Source organism: Toxotes jaculatrix, chromosome 15 (genome assembly GCF_017976425.1).
Source record: "Toxotes jaculatrix isolate fToxJac2 chromosome 15, fToxJac2.pri, whole genome shotgun sequence".
NCBI lineage: Eukaryota > Metazoa > Chordata > Actinopteri > Toxotidae > Toxotes > Toxotes jaculatrix.
Window position 1 is genome coordinate 10,420,583 of NC_054408.1, and position 21,678 is coordinate 10,442,260.

The 21,678-nt window shown below is 40.5% G+C and overlaps 1 protein-coding gene across 1 annotated transcript; it reads left to right on the plus strand.

Annotated features, from left to right (window-relative positions):
* Positions 1 to 866: 866 nt before the first annotated feature.
* On the plus strand, positions 867 to 21,599 carry tbl1x (transducin beta like 1 X-linked). The gene is made up of 15 exons (XM_041057233.1): positions 867 to 907; positions 13,838 to 13,939; positions 14,612 to 14,757; positions 15,040 to 15,259; positions 16,181 to 16,313; positions 16,481 to 16,622; positions 16,731 to 16,794; positions 16,936 to 17,033; positions 17,391 to 17,451; positions 17,613 to 17,734; positions 17,833 to 17,907; positions 18,006 to 18,133; positions 18,888 to 19,053; positions 19,173 to 19,274; positions 19,477 to 21,599. Exons 2-15 carry the CDS (start codon positions 13,882 to 13,884, stop codon positions 19,501 to 19,503), a joined length of 1,542 nt encoding a protein of 513 aa, XP_040913167.1. The 5' UTR covers positions 867 to 907; positions 13,838 to 13,881; the 3' UTR covers positions 19,504 to 21,599.
* The last annotated feature ends 79 nt before the right edge of the window (positions 21,600 to 21,678 follow it).

Genomic DNA, 21,678 nt, shown 5'->3' on the forward strand with positions numbered 1-21,678 from the left:
TGAGCAAGGCGAAAGGAGAATTAATCAACCGCTGTGTGACCGGGCAGGCGAAAAATAGTGGAGCGTGGGGGAGGGGAAGCGGCTCAGAGGCCAGATAGGCAACATGCAAGACCGTAGCCTGTGAGACTCAGCTCACTGTTCACACTAAAGCAAAAAATATCAAAGTAATAATACACTTTAGGGCTTTTCTTTTTCTCGAGAGTGCACGTTTAATAGTAGAAGTTGTGCGGCCGAATGTGTATTGTGGGTCAAATGTGAACCACTCTCAGCTATATTGTTGGTGTGCATTTATGATATATTAACATAGCCGTTGAAACAGTCCCACAGCATACGTCTATGTAAGGACGTAGAGCTAGCTAGCTGCTTAGTAAGTTACATTTTAGCACATAATATAGCCAATTGGGAAACTGAGGCACACGGGATATAGAATTATTAGTGAATTAAATGACAAACCTGAGTACTCCATCGTGTTTTCATGTTTTCAGTATTCAGGTTTAAGGTCAGTTAGCCTTCACCCCAGCCCCCCACCCCCCCCCACCCCTCTCTCTCCTGTTCTCTGTCTACGTCTCTCTCCCGCTGCCGATCAGCGCCTGCTGCTGTCTCTTTACGTTCCTGTTCTCAGTGAACGGTGAAACTCCACAGAGTAGCCTGCAGCCTCAGCCGCAAAAACTCGGGCTTTTTTTTCCCCCCCAACTTTACCGCCAGTTGTGAGTGCGTCTGGGCGAATACGCTTCGTTAGCATACCGAATAAGCCGACAGTGAGTCATACAGCAGCGGTCGGAACTTGAAATATGACGATAAGCAAAATGGGAGGAAAGTCGTTGCTAGCTTACTGAAGTTGGAGGTTCTCCTTGTGGAAGAGGAAGAGGTGGCGGCGGACACCACGAGTTCACTCTCACAATAAAAGGTAAGCCAGGGGGGAAAAAAAGTGGCATGGTTTAGGCTGCGCTGCATTTACGCTGCTTCTGGGTTTGTGTGTGGGTTTTATGCGAAGAGGATAATGACTTTCAGAAATTGGTGATTATGGCGTTGATCAGGAGGTTGCCGGCATAGCTTATTCACCCATTGACTCACACGTGTGTTGAAATTCCTCCTTGTGTCTTATAATTTCCTCTCTTTCGTTGTTAGTTATAAAAAAAAAACAAAAACTTTTCCCTCATGCTGTGTTTTCTTTTGTTTTGTTTCCACACTCACGTTAAACCTTAGTAGCTGAGCTGTGGACTACTTTACAAAATACAGTAAGTTTTACAGGTTGATGGTTGCCCCATTTTTTATAATAATTAGGATATCTACTTTGCCCTTAGTTGCACAATAGAAAACCTCCACAGTATGCACTTGCACCACTGTAGTTTGATTCATTTTATTGAAGCAGAAATATGAATGATACATATTTATATTCCTTTGCAGACTTAGGAAGCGCATGAGTGGGGGAGGGGAAAGACATTCAACTGTACTAGACATTGCCACCAGTAGTCAAGGGACAGTTGATGGTACTGTATAACTACAATGCTAAGCTGTTTCCTTACTGTGTCAGCTGTAACTGTCTTAAAGTACCAAAATATTAAAAGAAATCTTGAAGCTTGGTTCCACGTTCACATAACATTTAATAAAACCATTGTCTTTTATGTAGAGATTAAGAAATGTTCCATGACCTACAAATTCTTTTTATTTTCCATTCAGTAGCCCCAGTCTGTTCTTTGTAATTCATGGAATAATGGGATACTACATGTACAGACACAGTTAAGATATCTTGCCTGGCCTCTGAGCATCAAAGTGTTCATTATCTCTGTTAAAACAAGACATGAGAAGGATTCAGATGAAAATAGCAGCCAAAACACACTGCTGTTTGAATGCTGTCTTAACCTTATTTTACTTCGGTGGCCCAAATAATTAATGCCAAAGAGATGTCCCCATTTTCTTGTTGACCTACTGGCTGCTGTTGTTTGCTCACAACATCAGTCAGTGTTGTTTAGCTGCTGAAGTCAGATGGAGGTATTTTAACAAAGAAGCTGCACTGGGGAGAACCTCTGGTGAGAGGATACTGACTGGACTTGATTTGACATTTTGATTACTGCCGCCTCCCTTTTTTTTGTTTTGTTTATTTTTTTTTAACAGGAGGCCATTGGACATAACCTGATGACACCTACTATTCACTAATGTCGTCACCGCAGAGACACAACAACTATTGTGTTTGTTGGACTTACGTACAACTAAAGAATATACCAGTGTGTATGGGTGTCATTCCCTGGAAGCGTTTTCTGATGATATGATTATGCAACATGGCCATCACTTTCTCTAAAAAAAATCAAGATGGGACAAATAATAAAAAAACACGTAAACTGTTCTGATAAATTTGAATACAACTTGCGTGGCCTTATCCTAAATTACGTTGTCAAATTGACATTGTTAACAGATGGCTTTAGCTTTTAGCTTTGTTGTCTGGGTAATGTTACTGTAAAGCAGTTTCATTTCACATTTCAAGCCTACAAACAATCTTACCTTTACCCTCCTTTTTTTTTTTTTTTAACACCTGTAGCGTGGAATTCAAATCGCTTCCACTCACTTCTCAAATACTTTGGTGTTATGACTGATCAGCACAGCTAGCTAGTTTACTCCATTTTGCATAAATGAAGAGAGAAATTAGCTTAATGCGAACACGTTACTACCTTGAAAAATAAATAATTCAAAACAAAAACTCCACTTTAGACAAAAACTCATACATACTGGGCATTTGAATAGATCTTTACAGGTTAAGATTTTTTTAAACCAACAGTAGTTCAAATTCTGTAGTTTAAATGTAGATTAAACCTAACTAAATTAGTTACTTTTTTACTTTTTGTGTCACATGGTTGACAAGTTATTTTCACAGAATGTATAAAAATGGAACAGCAGATTATGCTGAACACACATTTGATGAATTTATGTTATTTGCTTAAGTCTTCCCTGTTTTCATTTGAATCGCAAAGATATTCTTGCTAATATCTCTCTTGCTATAGTGATAATTAATTTCAGCCACACTGTCTTGCCTAACCAGCATGTTGACCGGTTTTGTCACCAGAGGTGAGGGCTTGCAGTGAACCCTAATTGCAGTCATTACAAAAACAGGTTTAGTGCTGCCTATTAAAAGAACAATAGGAGTTTTATTACGTCTTAATTACATGTTTCAGACAACAGTTTCGATTTATTGGTTTTTAAATATGTTATTGTCAGCGTTTAAAGTCACTGCTACCTCTCATTCATAGCTTTGGAATTTGGAAGTTTTCTCAGTGTGTCAGACATTGAATCATTTCATTATTAATATTTTGTTCTTTGGGACTTTTATTGTCTTTGATCTGGTGTTTCAGTAGATGGACACAGTTACCTTTGTACTGAGTCCGCAGAAGGCATAAATGAATAATGTTGTTGGCCTACAGGTTATTGTCTGCCTGCCTCCTGTTCAGTGACAGGATTTGAGAAGGAACACATTGTCTGTGGTTTCAGTGTTGTACACGATCTCAGGAAAAACGGTCCGGAAAAAAATTGATGGCCTATAATATGTGAAGAATCATAATTCATTCATCATTCATCTGGTGGCTTATAGTCACTCTTCATTATGCTCTGAATTGATTTTTGATAAGTCAGTAAGGCAATCAAATGTGACTCCCATGGACTCGGTTAGCTGAGACAGAAGAGACATCAGTAAATCCAAGGTACATTGCAAGACTGTGTGCTCAAAACAGAAATGTATCCCCTGCTCATAAGTAGGGCAAGGAAGTCCCTGAGAAAGCCCATGTCAGCCTTGTGGTGCTGCAAAGCTCTGTATCAGGCTGTCCAAATATTTCTGTAGCAGTATTTATTTATGATAGGCCATGGGGGGAGGTGAACCATTCTCTCCCTCCAAAAGAGACATGCAGTGTTCATGGGCTATCTGCCAACTGGCAGACTAGTAGTTACTTTGAAATAACGCCCATACAAGTACTGGCGAGTTCAAGGCTATAGTTATTTATTTGGATTCATTTTTGGATTTAGGGTAGCTCTGTTTATCATTGTGTGAACTTGTGTCTTTTGTGCCTTGACTCTGTCCTTGTGTGTATTTAAATTAAAGCAAGTGGGACAAAGCCGCATGCCTTTAAAGGTGTGTCAACGTTGAACTGTTTCAGTGTCTAGCAGCTAATCGGTTTCTATTTCTACTGTGTCTGAACCCGTTATAGCTAACGATTCAGTTTCCTTCTATATATTTAATAGAATATATTCATTTCTTTTTAGGGAACATCTGTGTTAGGTTCTGCTCAGTCAATAGACTCAAACATATTTTTTTCCAAGGTCATTCTCTGAGTGCAAGCAGGTAGTTTCATTTCTTACTATTGACAAAAACTAAAGAGTAAAAAGAGTATGATCTATGTTGCCATCATTCTAGTGTGCCTCTGAAGCTGGTCTGTAAGTTTTAACTAGACTTTCAGAAAAAAAGGTGTGGGGGGCACTACTAATGCTGGTGGATGACTGTTCAGGAAGTTGAGCAAGCACATGCATGCCAAAGTGAGAAACTTTTTTTACTAAAGGGAATCTATGTTTTTCTTTCTTTTTGCCCCCTGCAGACTCAGCCACGTAAACTTATTTTGTCAAGTGCTTTGTGTAGCTCTGAGGTTGGGTTGGGCTGATCGCTAGTCATCAAAAGGACAGGCGACAATGACATTGTGTCAAAATTCTCATATCAAGATATTATGGTTCACAGTTCTCATGTCTAAATGAAAACTTTGGTTAAATTTTTACCAAAGTCAGAAGATTCTCTGAACAACTTAATCTTTAGCCCACAGCCGCTGATATCAGAGCAAAGACAGAATTTTAAGCAGTGTGATGGGATGTTTGTTGCCAATACACATCCTGGGAGTAGTTGACTTTTTATGTACAAGGGGTTGTGCCTTTGACTTTTTATCAAAGGACCATATAAATTATACACCAGACCAGGTGTATAATTCGCTATTGCTTTTTCTCAGCCTATACACTGCCGTTTCCATGACTTTTGTGTGTACAACCAAGTGCACCTTCACTCCTTCAAAATCATTTGATGGCAGTCCCACACTTGTGCATGAAAGTCAGTAATTTCACTGTGGGAAGCATGGAAAACATTGCACAGATTAGTTTTTGGTGGAGATTTGTTCTGGATGTACTCATGAGTTATCGGTCTAAAGCTTTGGCCAGGCAGCCAGTGATCAGAGTATACAGTTTTCAGGAAAGCCATGAATTGTGGCTTTGAGCACACTGCTCCGGAAACGAAACAGCCATCTGTAGAATGCCAGTGAAAGTTTGCTGCTGCATAGTTTGTAATTTCCTTTTCCTTGTAATTTGAAACTTGTCAACATCATACCACAGACTGGTCCTAGTGGTGAACCTGAACATGCATAGGTTTTCTTTTGACAAATATAGTACATGCTTCTAATCCAGACAGGTTTATTGTTCTATTCTTACAGCTGTGTATAAGTACACAAAGAGTTGAAAAATACCATTTAATATTCACTGGGAACTATTCGAACAATCTTCGTCAGGTGGTAATGTCTTATTCTTTTGTTGTTTAATGGCAGTTTGAAGTAAAATAAGCCTTGAACGTTAACACAAACCTTTACAGTTGCCCCAGCTTTTATTGATCAACTCTCTGTCTGTACAAGGGCAGCGTTGGAACAGACTGCGTTACTACACCCTCTGATGCATTAATAGGGCAACTACTGCACTACAGGAAGTAGTTCTGTATTTTGCTATCAGACTGGTGAGAAAAAAGGAAAGTAACCAAAGAAGACAGACTGGTTGGTCAGGGCTTCATTCTGCAGCAAGACAATGACCCAAAACATTAGAAGAAAAGAACAAGACGGTGGCTTCACATTGTGGAAGACCAGTATAGTCTCCTTAAGCCCCACTGAGCTGGATGAACTGGATAGAAGGTGAAAGCAAAGCAACGTACAAGTGCAACACATTTGTGGGAACTTATGCAATAGTGTTGGGATGTAGGGTTTCATTTCGATTTTCGAAAGAACACCACAAGGGTGTGTATATACATATATAAACACATGTGTATATATATATGTATATATACATATATACATATATAAATATATGTATATATATATATATATATATATATATATATATATATATATATATATATATATATATATATATATATATATATATGTGCCAAATACCCATTCAGATTTAAAATTTCTCTACGTACATCAGGGGTACATGCACTCTGAGTTCTGTGTAGTTATGACAAAAAAAAATTGCAAACATTTCCAAACTTTTATTCTGTCTGTGCAGTCAGTTGCTCAGCAGGATAGAGGACACACACACACACACACACAACGAAGGGGAATCTTTGGTGTCTAACATTAGTGTTGTACTGTGTAAATGCTTGGTAAAGAATATGTCGAGGGATGGCTTAGAATGAAGATCAGTATTTCAGCTCTCTTGTCTGCTTTGTTTGTTTGACCCTGATGTCAGATGGAAGGGAAGCTCAAGGAGAGTGGGGGGTATTCAGGGTGGCATGAGCAGCTGTTGACAGAGAAGCAAGATCTTTTGGTCACCATAGCAACACTTGTATTGCCCACACTGGTTTGTCACTGTGTTTACAGCTTATTTGTGCAATCCTCATCTTGCTGAAAAAAGAATTGCCTGGCCGAAGCCTTTATGTTGACTTTCCAATCTCAAGGACATGCAGTTCTTTGTTTCTGTTGAATGAATGTAGAAATATACATTAACTCTACAAAATAAAGAAGGCTATGGTGAAACAATACTCCCCCCCTCCCTCGCAGTGAAATAGTGCTTATGTAAAAGCTTGTTAAGACATACTGTATGTTCCCATAAAGATGTAATAGTTTCACTTCCTGTTGGTGGTGGAACTAATGGTCCCATCGACAGTATGTCAATTCAGCCAAAGGCTGACAGATGTTATCTTCGTTATTCAGTTTGTTGTTTTTGATAAAATGCATAGATCATTTAGTCTCAGTTTCAGATGAACTACACAGGAACTTGTGGCTCTTTATCATTTCATTCAACATGAAGGCAAAGTATGCAGTGGCCTAGATTTTGAACCGCCTCATTTTACAAACATGTCTATACAGTGAATTTCATTTTGTTCAAGAGAATACGTTCATCAGTTCACTCAGTGTCTTTGAGGGGTTTAAATGGCACAATAAAACTTACTCTTATAATCAATAGTGATATAAATTCAAAATCAGTATTGAAGGGGTCATTTGTTTTCTAAGTACAAAGTAACAAATGACATGTTCAGTGTCTGTGAAGCTGGGTTTTTTGTTGCTTTATTCTTTTATTCCCACAGTCTCCTCCACACAAAGTATTTACTTGCCACCCACCCCCACACAGGCGCGTACTCGTGTATGCCCTACAGCGACTGGTTCTTTGTGCTTACATGCACATGTGAAACCAGGTTATTTGCAGAAACAAGATTAAAGCAGGAAATCAGACGGTGTTGACATGCAATAACCTGGTTATTATAAAAACTGTCTTTACAAGTAGCTGGTCCGTAATCAGATTTATTTCCTACTGTAACAAAATTGGAATCTGTCTCTGCCCAAGTGTCTAATGTGACCATTCCAGTATCGACTCATTTGAATTTAATATAAACTGAAACATCTGTGAATATGTTCAAAATCTGCGTGGTTACTTAATGTTTGAACTAAAAATATCACTGCGTTTGAAAAAAAGACAAACAAAAAAAAAAAACGGTTGGTGAGGTTCTGCATTGGGGTGGGCATGCAACTACAGGTACAGGAAGTCCAGTTGGAATAACCCATCCATTAGTTCTAAGGCTTATTCTGTCACACTGCACAGCAGTTAATAAAACTGTAGTGTGGAAGCAGCAATGTAAAATGTATCATTTACACACACATTTCATTTTACGTTCAGTTATAGTCTCGTCTTTTAGATTTAATTATTTTGCATAAGAGAATGCTGCAAGTATTGATCAATCCTTTTATCTGTCTCAGTGATTTATCTGTAAAAACTTAAAACAATTTCACTCTGTCTACTCTTTGACAGTGCCTATATTGTTTCCTCTATTTTCACTCATATACTCATCAGTATAACTGATATGGATTTTTTTTTTTCGCTTCTTTGATGTATGTAATGTATTGTCCACATCAATAGGGGAAAAACCTAGGGGTTCTCTTCTTTGAACAATGTAAGACTGCTGATATCCTTTTGTTTCTACTGAGAATACTAAATGACACCAGTGGGCAAGTGGGAGTTGTCATTTTTATTTGATTCTAATGGGTTCAGCATGAGGGTGGATCTTAGGTCCTGATGCCCCCGATTAGAAGCTATCATGATGAATCCTTTCAGTGATCGTCGCTCTCTGTCACCATCCCCCCATTCATTCCCTAGGGAGAAAATATAATTGACGGTGGTGCCGATGAATGTGCAATTCTCTCTTGAAAGAGAAGAACACACCTAACGCTCACACTGCTGCGAATCTGTCGAGACGTACATCAAAGATTTTACCTGGTGTAGTAGCATGTGACGGATCATAGCATTGGGGCATGTTTGCAGTGTCAGTGGCTGTTGTTGCACTAATGCGTTACCCTGATGACCTCTTTGATTGTAAACTGCTGGAAGAACCATTAGGCTAGGGCTAGTTGTTCCAGGGGAGGCCAGCCATGTGCCACGGAGAGCCAGCAGTCTGAAGGTTTTCTTTCCAAACGATCACCTCAGCAGATGATTTCTCTTACGAGTTCGTCCCCTATACTTAAAGAAGTGTTAGTCAGTGGGTGGAGTCTTTGGTTGGAATGAAAACCGGCACGCTGTTGTTTCTCTTGGCACTCAGTTTGGCCACCCCTGGTAAACATTTAAAGTGTTGCCACCCATAGGAAGCGTGGGAGAAGTGTTTCCCCTAGAGACTAAGGGCTACCATCCCCCACCGTGCGCCGACCTACATTGGCTGCTGCTAAGTGACTCATTGAGAGAGGCAAAGAATAATGCTCAAATGGTTGTTGTGATTACCTGTGTGGGGATCATTATTTATCACCCTGCTCCCATTCCACCATCCCCCACTCTGATTCCCCTCCCCCACTCTATCTCTCTTACTCCCCTCCCCCTCTCAAGACTGCAGCCCAACCAGAAGCTTCAAAGGCGGGTTTTACTCAGCAGAGCAGTTCAAGAGAAAATGGCTGCTGTTTCCAGGTCTTGTTTGCACATCTGTCAGAAGGTGACTGTTCAGGAGAAAATGGGGTCCCTGGTATGCTGGTTTTTAACATCATTCTTTTCAAACCTGCATGTGTAGGAGATGGCTAGTGGTGTAGTTCTCATTCCTCTTTTACTTCTGCACTCAAATGTTTGTGTTCAGAAAGCATTTATTTAATTTCAGTGATGAATGGCTGATTTCACATGACAAGTCTGTAGTGGCTTGTTTGTTTTAACCAGGAACCAGGGTAGCTGAAATCAGTCTTTAAGATCTATTTTGAGCTTAATTAGACCAGGTTAAATCTGCAAATGGCTTTTTTGTTAGTTGTATGTTAGCTGCAGTGTACATGTATATGGCAAAGCACAGACTCTTGTTGGGGAACTGTTGTGAGCCACGTGCCATTCAACTTAATCCTTTAATAATGTGCAGATTCACATGATGTTAAGGTATGCCAAAGCATACCCGAACATAATAACACAGTAGTAGATGGAAATTTCTCACGAGATAATGGTCTGGAAATAGTTTGAATTCAAATTAGTAGTACACATTGTCTTGTGTAGTGAAAGCAGCAGCACATTGGTAAAAGCTGCAGTCCTTTGTCAGTTTTTTACAGTACCGCTGCACACTCAGAAGTGACAGTGCTTACAGTCCAATACACAAACTATGTACGTACACAAGTATATGCTTTGGGTGGTAATTGTGTGAGTGAAGCTTGAGTTGGTACATCGCTCGTGTAGACAGATTTGATTTTTTTTTTTAAATGTTTGTTTGCCAGATGTGCTTGAGTAGACTGAAAATGCAGCTGAGACATGTCTGGTGTTAATAGGGTGTTACTGTATGAAGGCTTTTATTATTCCTCTGCTTTGACAACATCCTTAGGCCATAATGCACTTGTTGGCTTTCTAAGCTGGTGGTTCAGTTTACATTGTCAACAATTGCCGCAAGAGTGCAGTAAACAACCTGAAGTTAACCGTAATAAGCCTGACGACCACAGGAGGGCTTCTCATCGTTTACCAATTAAGGGTTTAATTTGTCTATACTATCTATTGCCTGTCTTGTATGCAATTACCTGTTTGCATTTGGTAATGTTAACACCGTCATAAATATAATGAATAACGCTAATTTCAAGGTGTTGTCATGAATGTGTGATTGACAGATCATTTGTCTGACTCGCTAGTTAAGAGAATGACAGCTTACAGCAATGCAAGGAGAAACCTGGGCATTTGGCTGGATCTTTCAACGTAAAACTTGAAAAAGAATGATGAGGTTGAATTGATTTGGTTCTTGTGGTGCATGTAACATCTAATCCAGTTTTATTCCTCAGATATATTGATACCTCATCAATGTTCGGCACAGACACACTTTCAGTTTAATGTGTGATTTCCTGGCTGGGGCTCATCTGGCTCAAATATTCAGTTAATGGCTGAGGGATTTCTGTTACCTTAATACCATTCGGCATGATTCATATTGCCATAGCAACTTAAGCCATGTAGATCAGTTGTTGTGTGGGGAAGTCATTAAGGTTGTCACGTTTTCAACAAGACTAGGTCAAAACATAGTGTATGGTCAATGTGCAAAATCAAGGATGTAATTAAAAACTGTTGTGGAATTGCTCTAAACTACTACTTTCAATGGAAAGTGCTCGAAAAGTAACTAAATGATTGCGTAATAAGCTTATCAGAAAAATTCTGACGTCATTGCGTCGTATTTACGTTCTGCCTAGTGTCAGCCTGTTTCAGCCCTTTATCTGTTTGCTTCTCTGCTGCTCTTTGTGCGCACACATACAGTAATTTAATGCAGCCCAATTCCCAGTAAGACTGTTCTCATTTACATGTTTTTTCCGTTTCTGTTGTCAGACAACGGAACAAGTATGAACTAGTGACTGAAATTCAGCCCCTTAAGACTACATTTGAACCAGCAGTCATTTCCAAGCTGCTGCGCTGCAGGTTTTATAACCGCAACATCGTCTGACTAAATCATCACACACACAAAAGTTAAAGACAATGGCTGTGCTGTGATCTCTGCTATATTGTGAAATTATCACTCAGAGTGAAAGTTAGAGGCTCATTCACATCTGTCAGCTGAGGGAGGGTCAGTTGAATGAGATGCATAGGGAGGTGTTCCTGCAGAGGGCAGTTGTTAGATTTGCCTCTATGTGCTTTTTGAAAAAAAAAAAAGTCACCAAAGGGATCTTAAAAGTCTGTAAATCTATCGATAGCGAGCATTGCTTTTAAATATGCTCCAGTGATGTATTAGAAACTGTTCGTGGCAATCATTTTGAAAAAGCTACGGCCAATGGGGGAACTCCAACACTCGGCTAGCCGGTCAAAGATGTAACATTCGCATTTATAGGAGCACCCCCGCTGTTGCTCTCCAGCAGAAAAAAATCATGTTTTAATGAATTAGAACTCAGTCCATGTTATAATATATAATATTCAGTTGTTAGTTAAAACTGTTTTGAAAGGAGTGTTGATTTAAGCTGTTTGTGGTTGAATTGTATCACACTGAGGTGTGTCTAATATTTTGTGCATCCTGTATCAATGAGGATAGACTACGCTTCTCAGTGTAACATTATTCTAATTTTTTTCTTTTTAATCTGCAGTATCACATTATCATAATAACCACAATCCAGGATGTGTGGTTTTAAATCTCAGTGTCAATATTTTGGCTACCCCATGAATCTCCTGTTTTTATGTGGTTAATCTGTGCTGTGGAAACAGTGTTCTTGTTGTAGCAGCCTTATAAGCAAGTGTTTGTTTTTTTCCTATGTGATATATTTCTTTTGTTCAGGGGAATCATATCTTCACATGTTGACTCCTCTTTTCACTTATGTGAATATATGGTTTCAGCGGGTAAACCCACTGAAACCATATCGTCTGGTTTCCTGGACGGCACATTGTTCAGTCAAAGGGAGTTCGGATGTCCAGGGAGTTGGTGATGGTGGCATCATGGGCCCATCTGTTAGAGGGATTATTGCCCCTGCCCTGCACCGATGGGACTTGAGCCCCTCCAGGCTTGCCTGTTAATTACGTTTCCAGTTGTTTGGTATGTAGCTGTAGTGGCCGTGGGTGCAGTGGCTGCCTTGCTTTGATGTGGCTAGCCCTTCCTAGTCCCATTTGTAAGCTAATTAACTAAAGAGAAACACAGTGACAGTGGTCAAAGCAGGGTACAATGGCTGAGGCTGAAAGGCTTAGTTTTATTTTTGGAAGAGGGGAGCAAAGAGCCTTTGCCTTGTGAGTGGGATGTGTTTGTTGATCTAAATGAATGAATAATAAAAATGTATTAAATGTCGAGATAAAACCATTATTTGTTCATGTTTCGTAATGTTTCTGTGAGATTCTATTATACTTTTTGCAGTTGTTACAGGATTTTTTTCTTTACTCCAGGTGTATCATAACAGCACCTCTTTTTCTATTAGAAATAAACATCACATTGTGGCTGCACCAGTTGCAGAGGTTGTTATAGTTCCAGCTCAGAGTATCTCCACTCACTGTGGTACAATAATGGTAGACTCCATCTAAAAGAATATACCAAGGGTGAAAGTGAATAATTCATGTTGAGTAACATGTTCAACCCCTCTGGCTCTATGCCCACTGGTAATTGGGACAACACTATTCTCTGTCTATTTTGCTCAGTCGCTCTTGTTGCTATGCTACCAAAGGGAAACTTGAGTGGGCCTGGACAGTGTTTGGAATGAAAGTTGGACAGCCATGCAGTCTTCATACCTGACACCAACCCCCTTTATTTCTCTTTTTATTCTCAGCAAAATGTCTGTCCCTTTATCTCCCAGTGGGAGAGCAGGAAATAGTTATAAACCCTTTTTATGAGGTTCACGAGTCATTGTCAGGTTGCAGTTTGTTTCTTTTGCTAAGCATTTTTTCTAACTTTAATCTGCTTACAGGCCATTCTCTTACATTTGTGTACGTTTACATCACATTTGTGGGTATATAGGAAATCTCATTACAGCTCCATTTACTCTGGTTTCATAAAGTATATGTGTGATCACTGGAAAATTGTTAACTCTACAGTATTCTTGCAGTGTTCATCAGCCTGAGGACAAAAACTTGATGGAATTTAAAACGTAATTGCACTTTTGTTTCTTCAGCTCCCCTCAGTTCTGAGACAGTCTCAATTGAAATGTTAACATGAGCTCTGTTAAACAACTCTGTTTGTTGAAAATATCTCAGAAGTTAAGGTCAGGCTGGCTGCTATGAATAATTAGCCCCTTGGTCTCTTCTGTAATTCACTAGATGGGCAGTAGACTGGCATTTAATATCCTTACTGCTTTATCAGGGCTCTTTCCATCTATGTGGTTGGCCGGGTCACTAATGGGAAGCACCATTCAGTTCTCAGTGGAAGCCAAATGGATATAGACACTCCCGTTATGCCAGAGAAGAGAGACTAGAAATACTTAAATTCAGCGCTATTCATGGATTCACAAGTTAAGTGACCCAGCTGTTGACATTGTCAAAGGAAGGAATCATGCAGCAGAGGGCAAGACAAGGGTGAGCATGTACTAAGAGAGGCTGGACAAGCAGAATAAGAACTGGTGTCTGTTTTTATAGGAATGTGATATAATTTGCTAGAATGGCTTAAGAATATGTCAAATGCAAGAATACTGCAGACCTGAATCTTAATTTCAACTCCCACCTTTGATTCTGTTCTCAGGAGTGAGCGCAGCCTTCCAACATACCCCCTCTCATTGGGCTAAGATGAGTATTACCAGTGACGAAGTAAACTTCTTGGTCTACAGATATCTCCAAGAATCAGGTTTGTCTCACTAATATCTGCTGAACACAATTACACTGTTTCATGCTGAAAATAAACGAATGCAATTGGGCTTGCTTATTAATTAATTTGTGGTATTCTCTCAGTATTGCAGGGTTTTGCTGACTGAGCACACTTATTTGGCCATTGTTTAGAAAATGCAGTTGTCATGCATAAACAATTTCTAAAAACAAAGCACATAATATGCTGCTATTTTTATGTTATGGATGGTCAAATATTTCATGCTCACTTACATCAAGTTTTTTCCTTAGCTTATAGTGGATGGAAGTAAACAGATCATTTACCCCCTGCAGTGTGGGTATACAGAATATTGCCCTGCTCTTTAGATGTCAACATGCTGTTCACTCTTCAAAACCATTTGGATCAATGATTCAGATTCTAGCTGCTGTGTTTTATTACTGTTTATTGAGAATGCCTCTGAAGCCATTTGGCAGAATAGAAGCTACTAGCAGCTCAGAGGTCAACGCTGATATTGTCATGCCTTATTGTGCTCTCAAATGTCATACTTGTTACACCATTCGGTATTTGTATTCAATTACTGTTAGCTTTGTTTGGATCAGACGAGACATTTCTTTGAATATCTGTGTTGTGTTTGTTCACATCTTGTGCTTGGCACTCTCCTGCTAATGAATGTGAATGCTGTTTTGTTTTCAGGTTTCTCCCACTCAGCGTTCACCTTCGGCATCGAGAGCCACATCAGCCAGTCTAACATCAATGGAACACTAGTGCCCCCTGCAGCCCTCATCTCCATCCTGCAGAAAGGGCTTCAGTATGTGGAGGCAGAAATCAGCATCAATGAGGTGAGGGCTGGGGACCTGCTTTTAATGTTTTCTTGCTAAATGATACAAAGACAGGAATTTTATCTCTATGACAAGACAGCAGCTTAACTGCTAATGCGTTTCACATTTTTGCTCGTCCTTACACTGGAAGAAACACTGAAGAATGTTTGTTGAGGAATGCCAATCAGCAAACATGCTTCACCTGTTTAATTGATTATTATGGAGAAACACGGCTCCAGACAAGTCACTAATTAGAAGTCACATCACCTCATGATGTGTTATTTACCGCTGGTGTCCTGACAGGATGGCACAGTATTCGACGGTCGGCCGATCGAGTCGCTGTCGCTCATCGACGCTGTGATGCCAGATGTGGTTCAGACGCGGCAGCAGGCCTTCCGCGACAAGTTGGCCCAGCAGCAGGCGGCCGGTGCCATGGCAGCTTCAACCTCTGGAAACCAGTCTAATGCACCAAAGAATGGAGAGGCCACTGTCAATGGGGAGGAAAATGGCACACACAACATGAGTAAGTTGAATCTCCTAATACAGGTGTGTCAATTATCTCACAGTAGGAACTGACATATGAAGTAATTATGTGATAAACATGAAACTAAGAGGGCGAAAAAGAAACAGGCTAACAAGAATTCAATCTCCTGTTGTGAAGTCTGCTGACAAGTACAAAAAAAGGCTCTCTTCCATGTACGTTTCCACCACCGCCACCCACTTCTGGCAAGAAAACTTACATATAGCCCCTTTAATATGGAGTTTAATTCATACAATAATGTCAATCTGTGTGTGGAGTTTTTACACTCAGAAACAAAGACAGCTGTGCAGTTTTCACAGAATGTGATATCTTTAGCAGTTGTTTAGCTTCTTCTGCAAGTGAAACCAAAGAGGTGTAGATCAGGTGGAGCCATAGACAAGGAGAGGAGGAGTGGATGGGTTAGTGGATGTTTGTGTCAGTGTGCATCGCCTAGGAATTTAATTTGAAGGTGTGGATGGCAACAGGAAGGGTTGGGTGTGAGTAAGGTTTCACAGGGAGGATTTCACAAGGTAGAAATGAAACGAGAGCTCACCAGACTTTTCCGTGTTTTGAAGGCTGCATGCATTACTGCGACTGGGTTCTCATTATACTGTGATAATTGCGTGCACGCCAAGTGGGTCAGTTTTTCAGGCTGAGAAATGTAAAAATAGCACTGGCGTATACCAGCAAAAACACAGTCGTTTTTCTTTGATCACTGTTTGTCTTAAAGGAAGCTCTTCATCTCCTTAAACTCTTGGTAACAATTAGCATTCATTAGAAACCAATTTATCAGCAGCGTTATTTTTACGGTTCCTAAACTTGTTGAGGACTATGGGCATATGTGTGTTTGTACGTGTGTGTTGATGTATAAATAAATGTGTGCGTGTGTATCTGTCCACCTGTGTGTGCGCCTGCTCTTCTCAGATAACCACAGCGAGCCCATGGAGATGGATGTGGATGTTGCAATACCAGCCAGTAAAGCCACAGTGCTCCGAGGCCACGAGTCTGAAGTGTTCATCTGTGCCTGGAACCCTGTCAGTGATCTTCTGGCCTCAGGGTGAGTCTCTGTCTGTGATGAAAAAGATCACTGGATGAGTCATACTATATTGTGTGCACGCTTTGGCTTTTATTTTGAAAGATAAATGACTTCATAAGAACCCTTGCTGACAGCTTATATTCCAACAATCTTTTGACCCCCTCCTGCTGCGTTGGTGTTCCCTTCAGCTCGGGGGACTCCACCGCCAGGATCTGGAACCTGAACGAGAATAATAACTCCAACTCCACCCAACTGGTGCTGCGCCACTGTATCCGAGAAGGTGGGCAGGATGTCCCCAGCAACAAAGACGTCACCTCACTAGACTGGAATGTAGGTCTCCAACCATCCATCCACATCTCCGCTCTTCTACTTTTCCATGTATAGACAGTGCAGCCGAGGACGGTAAAGTAACCATTTTGTCATCTTTCCGTCCAACAGAGCGACGGGACTCTCCTGGCAACTGGCTCGTATGATGGCTTTGCCAGGATATGGACAAAGGATGGTATGTCCTCTTTCATTCCAGCACAGCATTGTTTCCTCGGTCATTAGGTTTATGTTATTGTTACTGTGAATCATGCGACCTCTGTGACATGTTTCTGAAGGATCTTTTCTAAAAGAAATGGATATGGCTCTTATCCATTAGGAAATCTGGCAAGCACCTTGGGACAGCACAAAGGGCCCATTTTTGCACTCAAGTGGAACAAGAAGGGGAACTCTATTCTCAGTGCTGGCGTAGACAAGGTATTTCATAAAGCTCCCCGAGCATGGATTTGTGTCTTTCAATAATCATGTTTTTTTTTTCTTTACCAGTCCTGGGGCTTGAAATGAACAGTTTTTGGGATCACCAGGCAGAGTGTAACACTGAATCATATGATTTCCCTGGTATCCATTCACTAAAATGCAATCCTCACTGCTAATAGATTTTCAGTATAAACTCAAGAGACTGACAGAAAGAGTGCTAACATTTCTCATCATTATATCTTAGCATCATTGTTTCATGTAACCAGATCTAATTGAATCCAAATGTATTAATAAATTACAATGATGCATTTAAAAATGTTGCATTTGTGGTTTGAAATGCTTGTGTTCATTTTCCAGACGACAATCATTTGGGACGCACACACAGGAGAAGCCAAGCAGCAGTTCCCTTTTCACTCAGGTAACATGAGTTCACAGTGTATCCAGAATAATAAAAGCTCATCACTGTAGATATTAAGTATGTCGCCAATATGTTTCCTGCTGAGTTGTGGTCATATTGTGGGCTCATAACCCTCCTGACCCTTTAACAAATGTGGACCTTTGCGTTAAAATATTCCACAGCTCCAGCCCTGGATGTCGACTGGCAGAACAACAGCACCTTTGCCTCCTGTAGCACAGACATGTGCATCCACGTATGTCGACTTGGCAGCGACCGGCCCCTCAAGACCTTCCAGGGCCACACGGTAAACAGCTCTTTCCTACACTGTTCCTCTGACCTTATCTCACACCATGCCCTGCTTACTCTCATGACAGTCAGGCTAATGAGTTTTGTGTTTTGCAGAATGAAGTTAACGCCATTAAGTGGGATCCATCAGGTATGCTGCTGGCCTCCTGCTCAGATGACATGACGTTAAAGGTGAGTCTAGGCTTCAGTCTCAGAGGTTAAAGAGAACAATCCTGAGTGGTGAATTACATTCAGTCACATGTTGCTGTTGCTGTTTCCTTTACACGCAGATTTGGAGCATGAAACAGGAATCCTGTGTTCACGACCTCCAGGCTCACAGTAAAGAGATCTACACCATCAAGTGGAGTCCCACAGGCCCCGGCACAAACAACCCAAACTCCAACATCATGCTCGCCAGGTGGGAAAACGCTCACACGTAGTTCATAGTCAGGACCATACAGGGAAACCGCACACATTGCTCAGCTTTGAGAGAAGAGTCCAGGCTTGTGTGCTCAGAACAAACTGTGTATATATGGGTTTACATATTTTTTAGGACGGGGGACACTTGTTATAGCCTGCCATTCACATGAAACCACGTTCCAGGCAAAATCCCTGTGGTAGTAAATGTCAGTGACCCGCGGCCTTACACCCTGACCCAGATGTGCATACATGTTTAAATGTTCTAGTTGAAATACCGCAGGAATTTATAGCTCTTACTGACAACCCAGCATACCTGCCTGTAATTCACACTGAAAATAAAACTGCCATTATCGCCACAGCTTGGATGGAGCTTCATAATCCTAAGTAAATGTCATCATTTTCACAGTGTGTGTGCAGTGCATTTTTAATTGATTTCAGTTTTGCTCCCTGCATAATATCTTTCTAAGTTCACTTTCATTTCTTGCCAACCATAGGAGATTAGCCAAGATTCAAAAGATGTGTTACTGCTTCCTTTGTTTCTGTTTATGAGCTTTTCAGGCTCATTCACTGCATCACAAATCTGTGGAAATAGTGAATCATGCTATTAAACATACTACACCAACTTTTATGGCATTAACAAACTTTTTTTTTTCAATAGATCATCTTTCAGGTTACAAAAACAGATGATTATGAATCCTTGGCAGTGGTCTCATATCTTATTTGTGCACTCTTTGTCTTTCCCTCACCCACAGTGCCTCTTTCGACTCGACAGTGCGACTGTGGGATGTCGAGCGAGGCGTTTGTATTCACACGCTGACCAAGCACCAGGAACCCGTCTACAGTGTAGCCTTCAGCCCTGATGGCAAACACCTGGCTAGCGGCTCCTTCGATAAGTGTGTCCACATTTGGAACACTACGGTAAGTGTCTGGAAATGGAATTTCTGCTGTTACTCACAGCACAAGAGAGAAGCATTACTGTGACCCCAAAACCTGAGTTAATGGAGTTGTTAATGTATTTATTTGTCCTGTTGTTTTAGACTGGGGCCTTGGTGCACAGCTACAGGGGTACTGGTGGTATTTTCGAGGTATGCTGGAACAGCACCGGGGACAAAGTTGGTGCCAGTGCATCAGACGGCTCGGTAAGCCACGGCCACTGTGATAACTTAGCAGTAATTCCCAACAATATTGTTTTTGTGTGCGTGCAACTTTCTAATTTATCTTTTTTAGTGCTTGCAAAAAAAAAATTTGCAAGTACTTTGAAAACAGTAAGTTAAAAAAAAAAAAAAAAAGACGTGTTGCTTGAAATGTATTATTAATGCTACCTAATGCTTTACCTTCTAGGTATGTGTTCTTGATCTCCGAAAATAGCTGACTTGAGATTTTGATGATGAATCCTGGAACGTGCAGCAAATTGCCTTCTTCTGACATCAGCAAACACACACTCTCATTGCTCAAGAAGAGCTGTTAAGGTGGACTGAAACAAAACCCTCACAGGAGTAAAACCAGATGACTGCAGCAGCTTCTGAGGAGCCAACACCAACTGAATTCAGCGCACCTTACAGTCTGTGGACGTGTGTTTTATGAAACGCCTGTTTAAGACGATGGAAGTGGGTTAAGAGATCCCCAATACTGGACTGAATCCAACTCCCTGGGCGCATCCGTGTTTTAAGAGCTTTCAAATGAGGAAGTGCTGCGATTCCCTCCGGGCCACTGGTCCACCTGTTATCTGGTTGCAAGGGTTGGAAACACAGACATGAGTTTTACGGAAAGAGAAAGGTGTTAATGAGACACATGTTTGGCTGTGAAAGGCAACAAATCCTGAAAAAAAGGTTGTGGTTTTAGAATTCCTTTGTGCAAATGTTACTTCATGTCGAAAATGAACAACCTGGTGACATGATAAAAGTAACATCAATACTGAAGCACTGGTATTGTCTGTTGACAGGGTGCTTAACTTCTCCTCGGTGGAGAATAGTTTGTTTCAAGAGTACTTCTTGCTTTTTTTTGTCTATTTTCCACAGATGGACTTTTGAAAGTCAAAATTGAATGTGCCGCTACAAGGTAGTTCTTAGCTCACGTTTAATATCAGGTCAACAAAAGGAAAATCTGCCAAGAAATAGTCCTAATCTCCTAAAATGACCTGCTCAATTCATTTGAGATTAGAAAATGTCATTTTGTGGACAAGATGTGAAAAGTGTGGTTTACAAAGAGAATTTTCTCCCTTTTTGGATGTAAATTTAAAGAATGTAAAGATATGTAAATTAGATTAATACACAGACTTATATACTGTGTATATATGTTTATATACAGTACTCTTTATTGCCATCCTGTAGGGGCTCATTAATGGCTAGAGCTGATAATGATGCGTGACGAGACCTCTTTTTAAATGAAGTGCATGTCTCAATCAGCTTCTTTTAATACAGTCTTTCTCAACTCGACCAATCATATCCAGTGCATCAAGTTGTTTTGTTTTTTGTTTTTTCTCCAGTGGGTCACAAATCGCATCGAGACAGGTGTGCTAAGTAACATTCCTCTCCTCTATTGATCACTGAAATCTCATTAGCTGCGTTAAGGGAGCAACAACGTGGAAGTGAACAATCATCACGGTCTCCTGTTTGGTTTGCTGCTTTTAAGATGGTGTTATATGTACATCAGAGAATCAACAACAAAACCCTACCTATGAGACCTGACTACATCTTGATTAGCATTGCCACGGTTTCTCTTTGGCAATTTCCTCTGATCAATCTACTGAAAATTCAGAGCACATTTTGACCAGAAGGTGGAGGTCAAGCAAAAAGTCCTGCTGTTGGTTTGGAAAAAAAAAAAAAAAAGCAAAGAAAAAAAAAAAAGAAAAAAAAAAGCTATGATTGGTCTTGTTCAGTTCCACCAAATGCTGCCCGCTGATCAGATTAGGTCAGATTTGAAATGCCTGTGTTGTGGGCTGAGCTTCAGTGGTGTGCAGTAAGTCTGCCTCCCTCTGCATACTGGGATCTAATGTAAAAGACCGTATCTACAGATTAACATGCCATCATCACTTAGATTTGCCTTTTGTTTTTCTGGTCCCTTTCAGTCGACTTCAGCCAGAGCAACATGAAGCGCACTTTTTGTAATGACAGGTTCAGCAAACGTTCCGATTTTGCTGAAAGTAAAGGGCCAATTTATTTTTTCTCTTTTTATTTCTCTCTCTCTTTTTTAAGGTCACAATTGGATGTTAATGGGTGGTTCATTGTTTTTCATTTGCTGAGAGCCATTATTGTCTGTGTCAGACTGAGAATTGGGCTGTGGGTTGGTGGCCATTCTTGGCATGCTATGGAGCCCAGTATGGAATAAGTGCTGTGACAGCTACTGTCTCTCTCACGCCCTGGTCCAGGGTGCGATCACCTGTTTCCAAGACAAAACTTTGAAGTCATTCAGTGTCTCAAATAAATCACTCTATTTTGATATCAGAAACCACAGAGCCTGTGTCTTGACTTTAGTATTTAGGTTTGAATTGGGGAAAAAAAAATACTACTGTGTAGTCGTCTGTAAGCCACTCAAACATTAAGA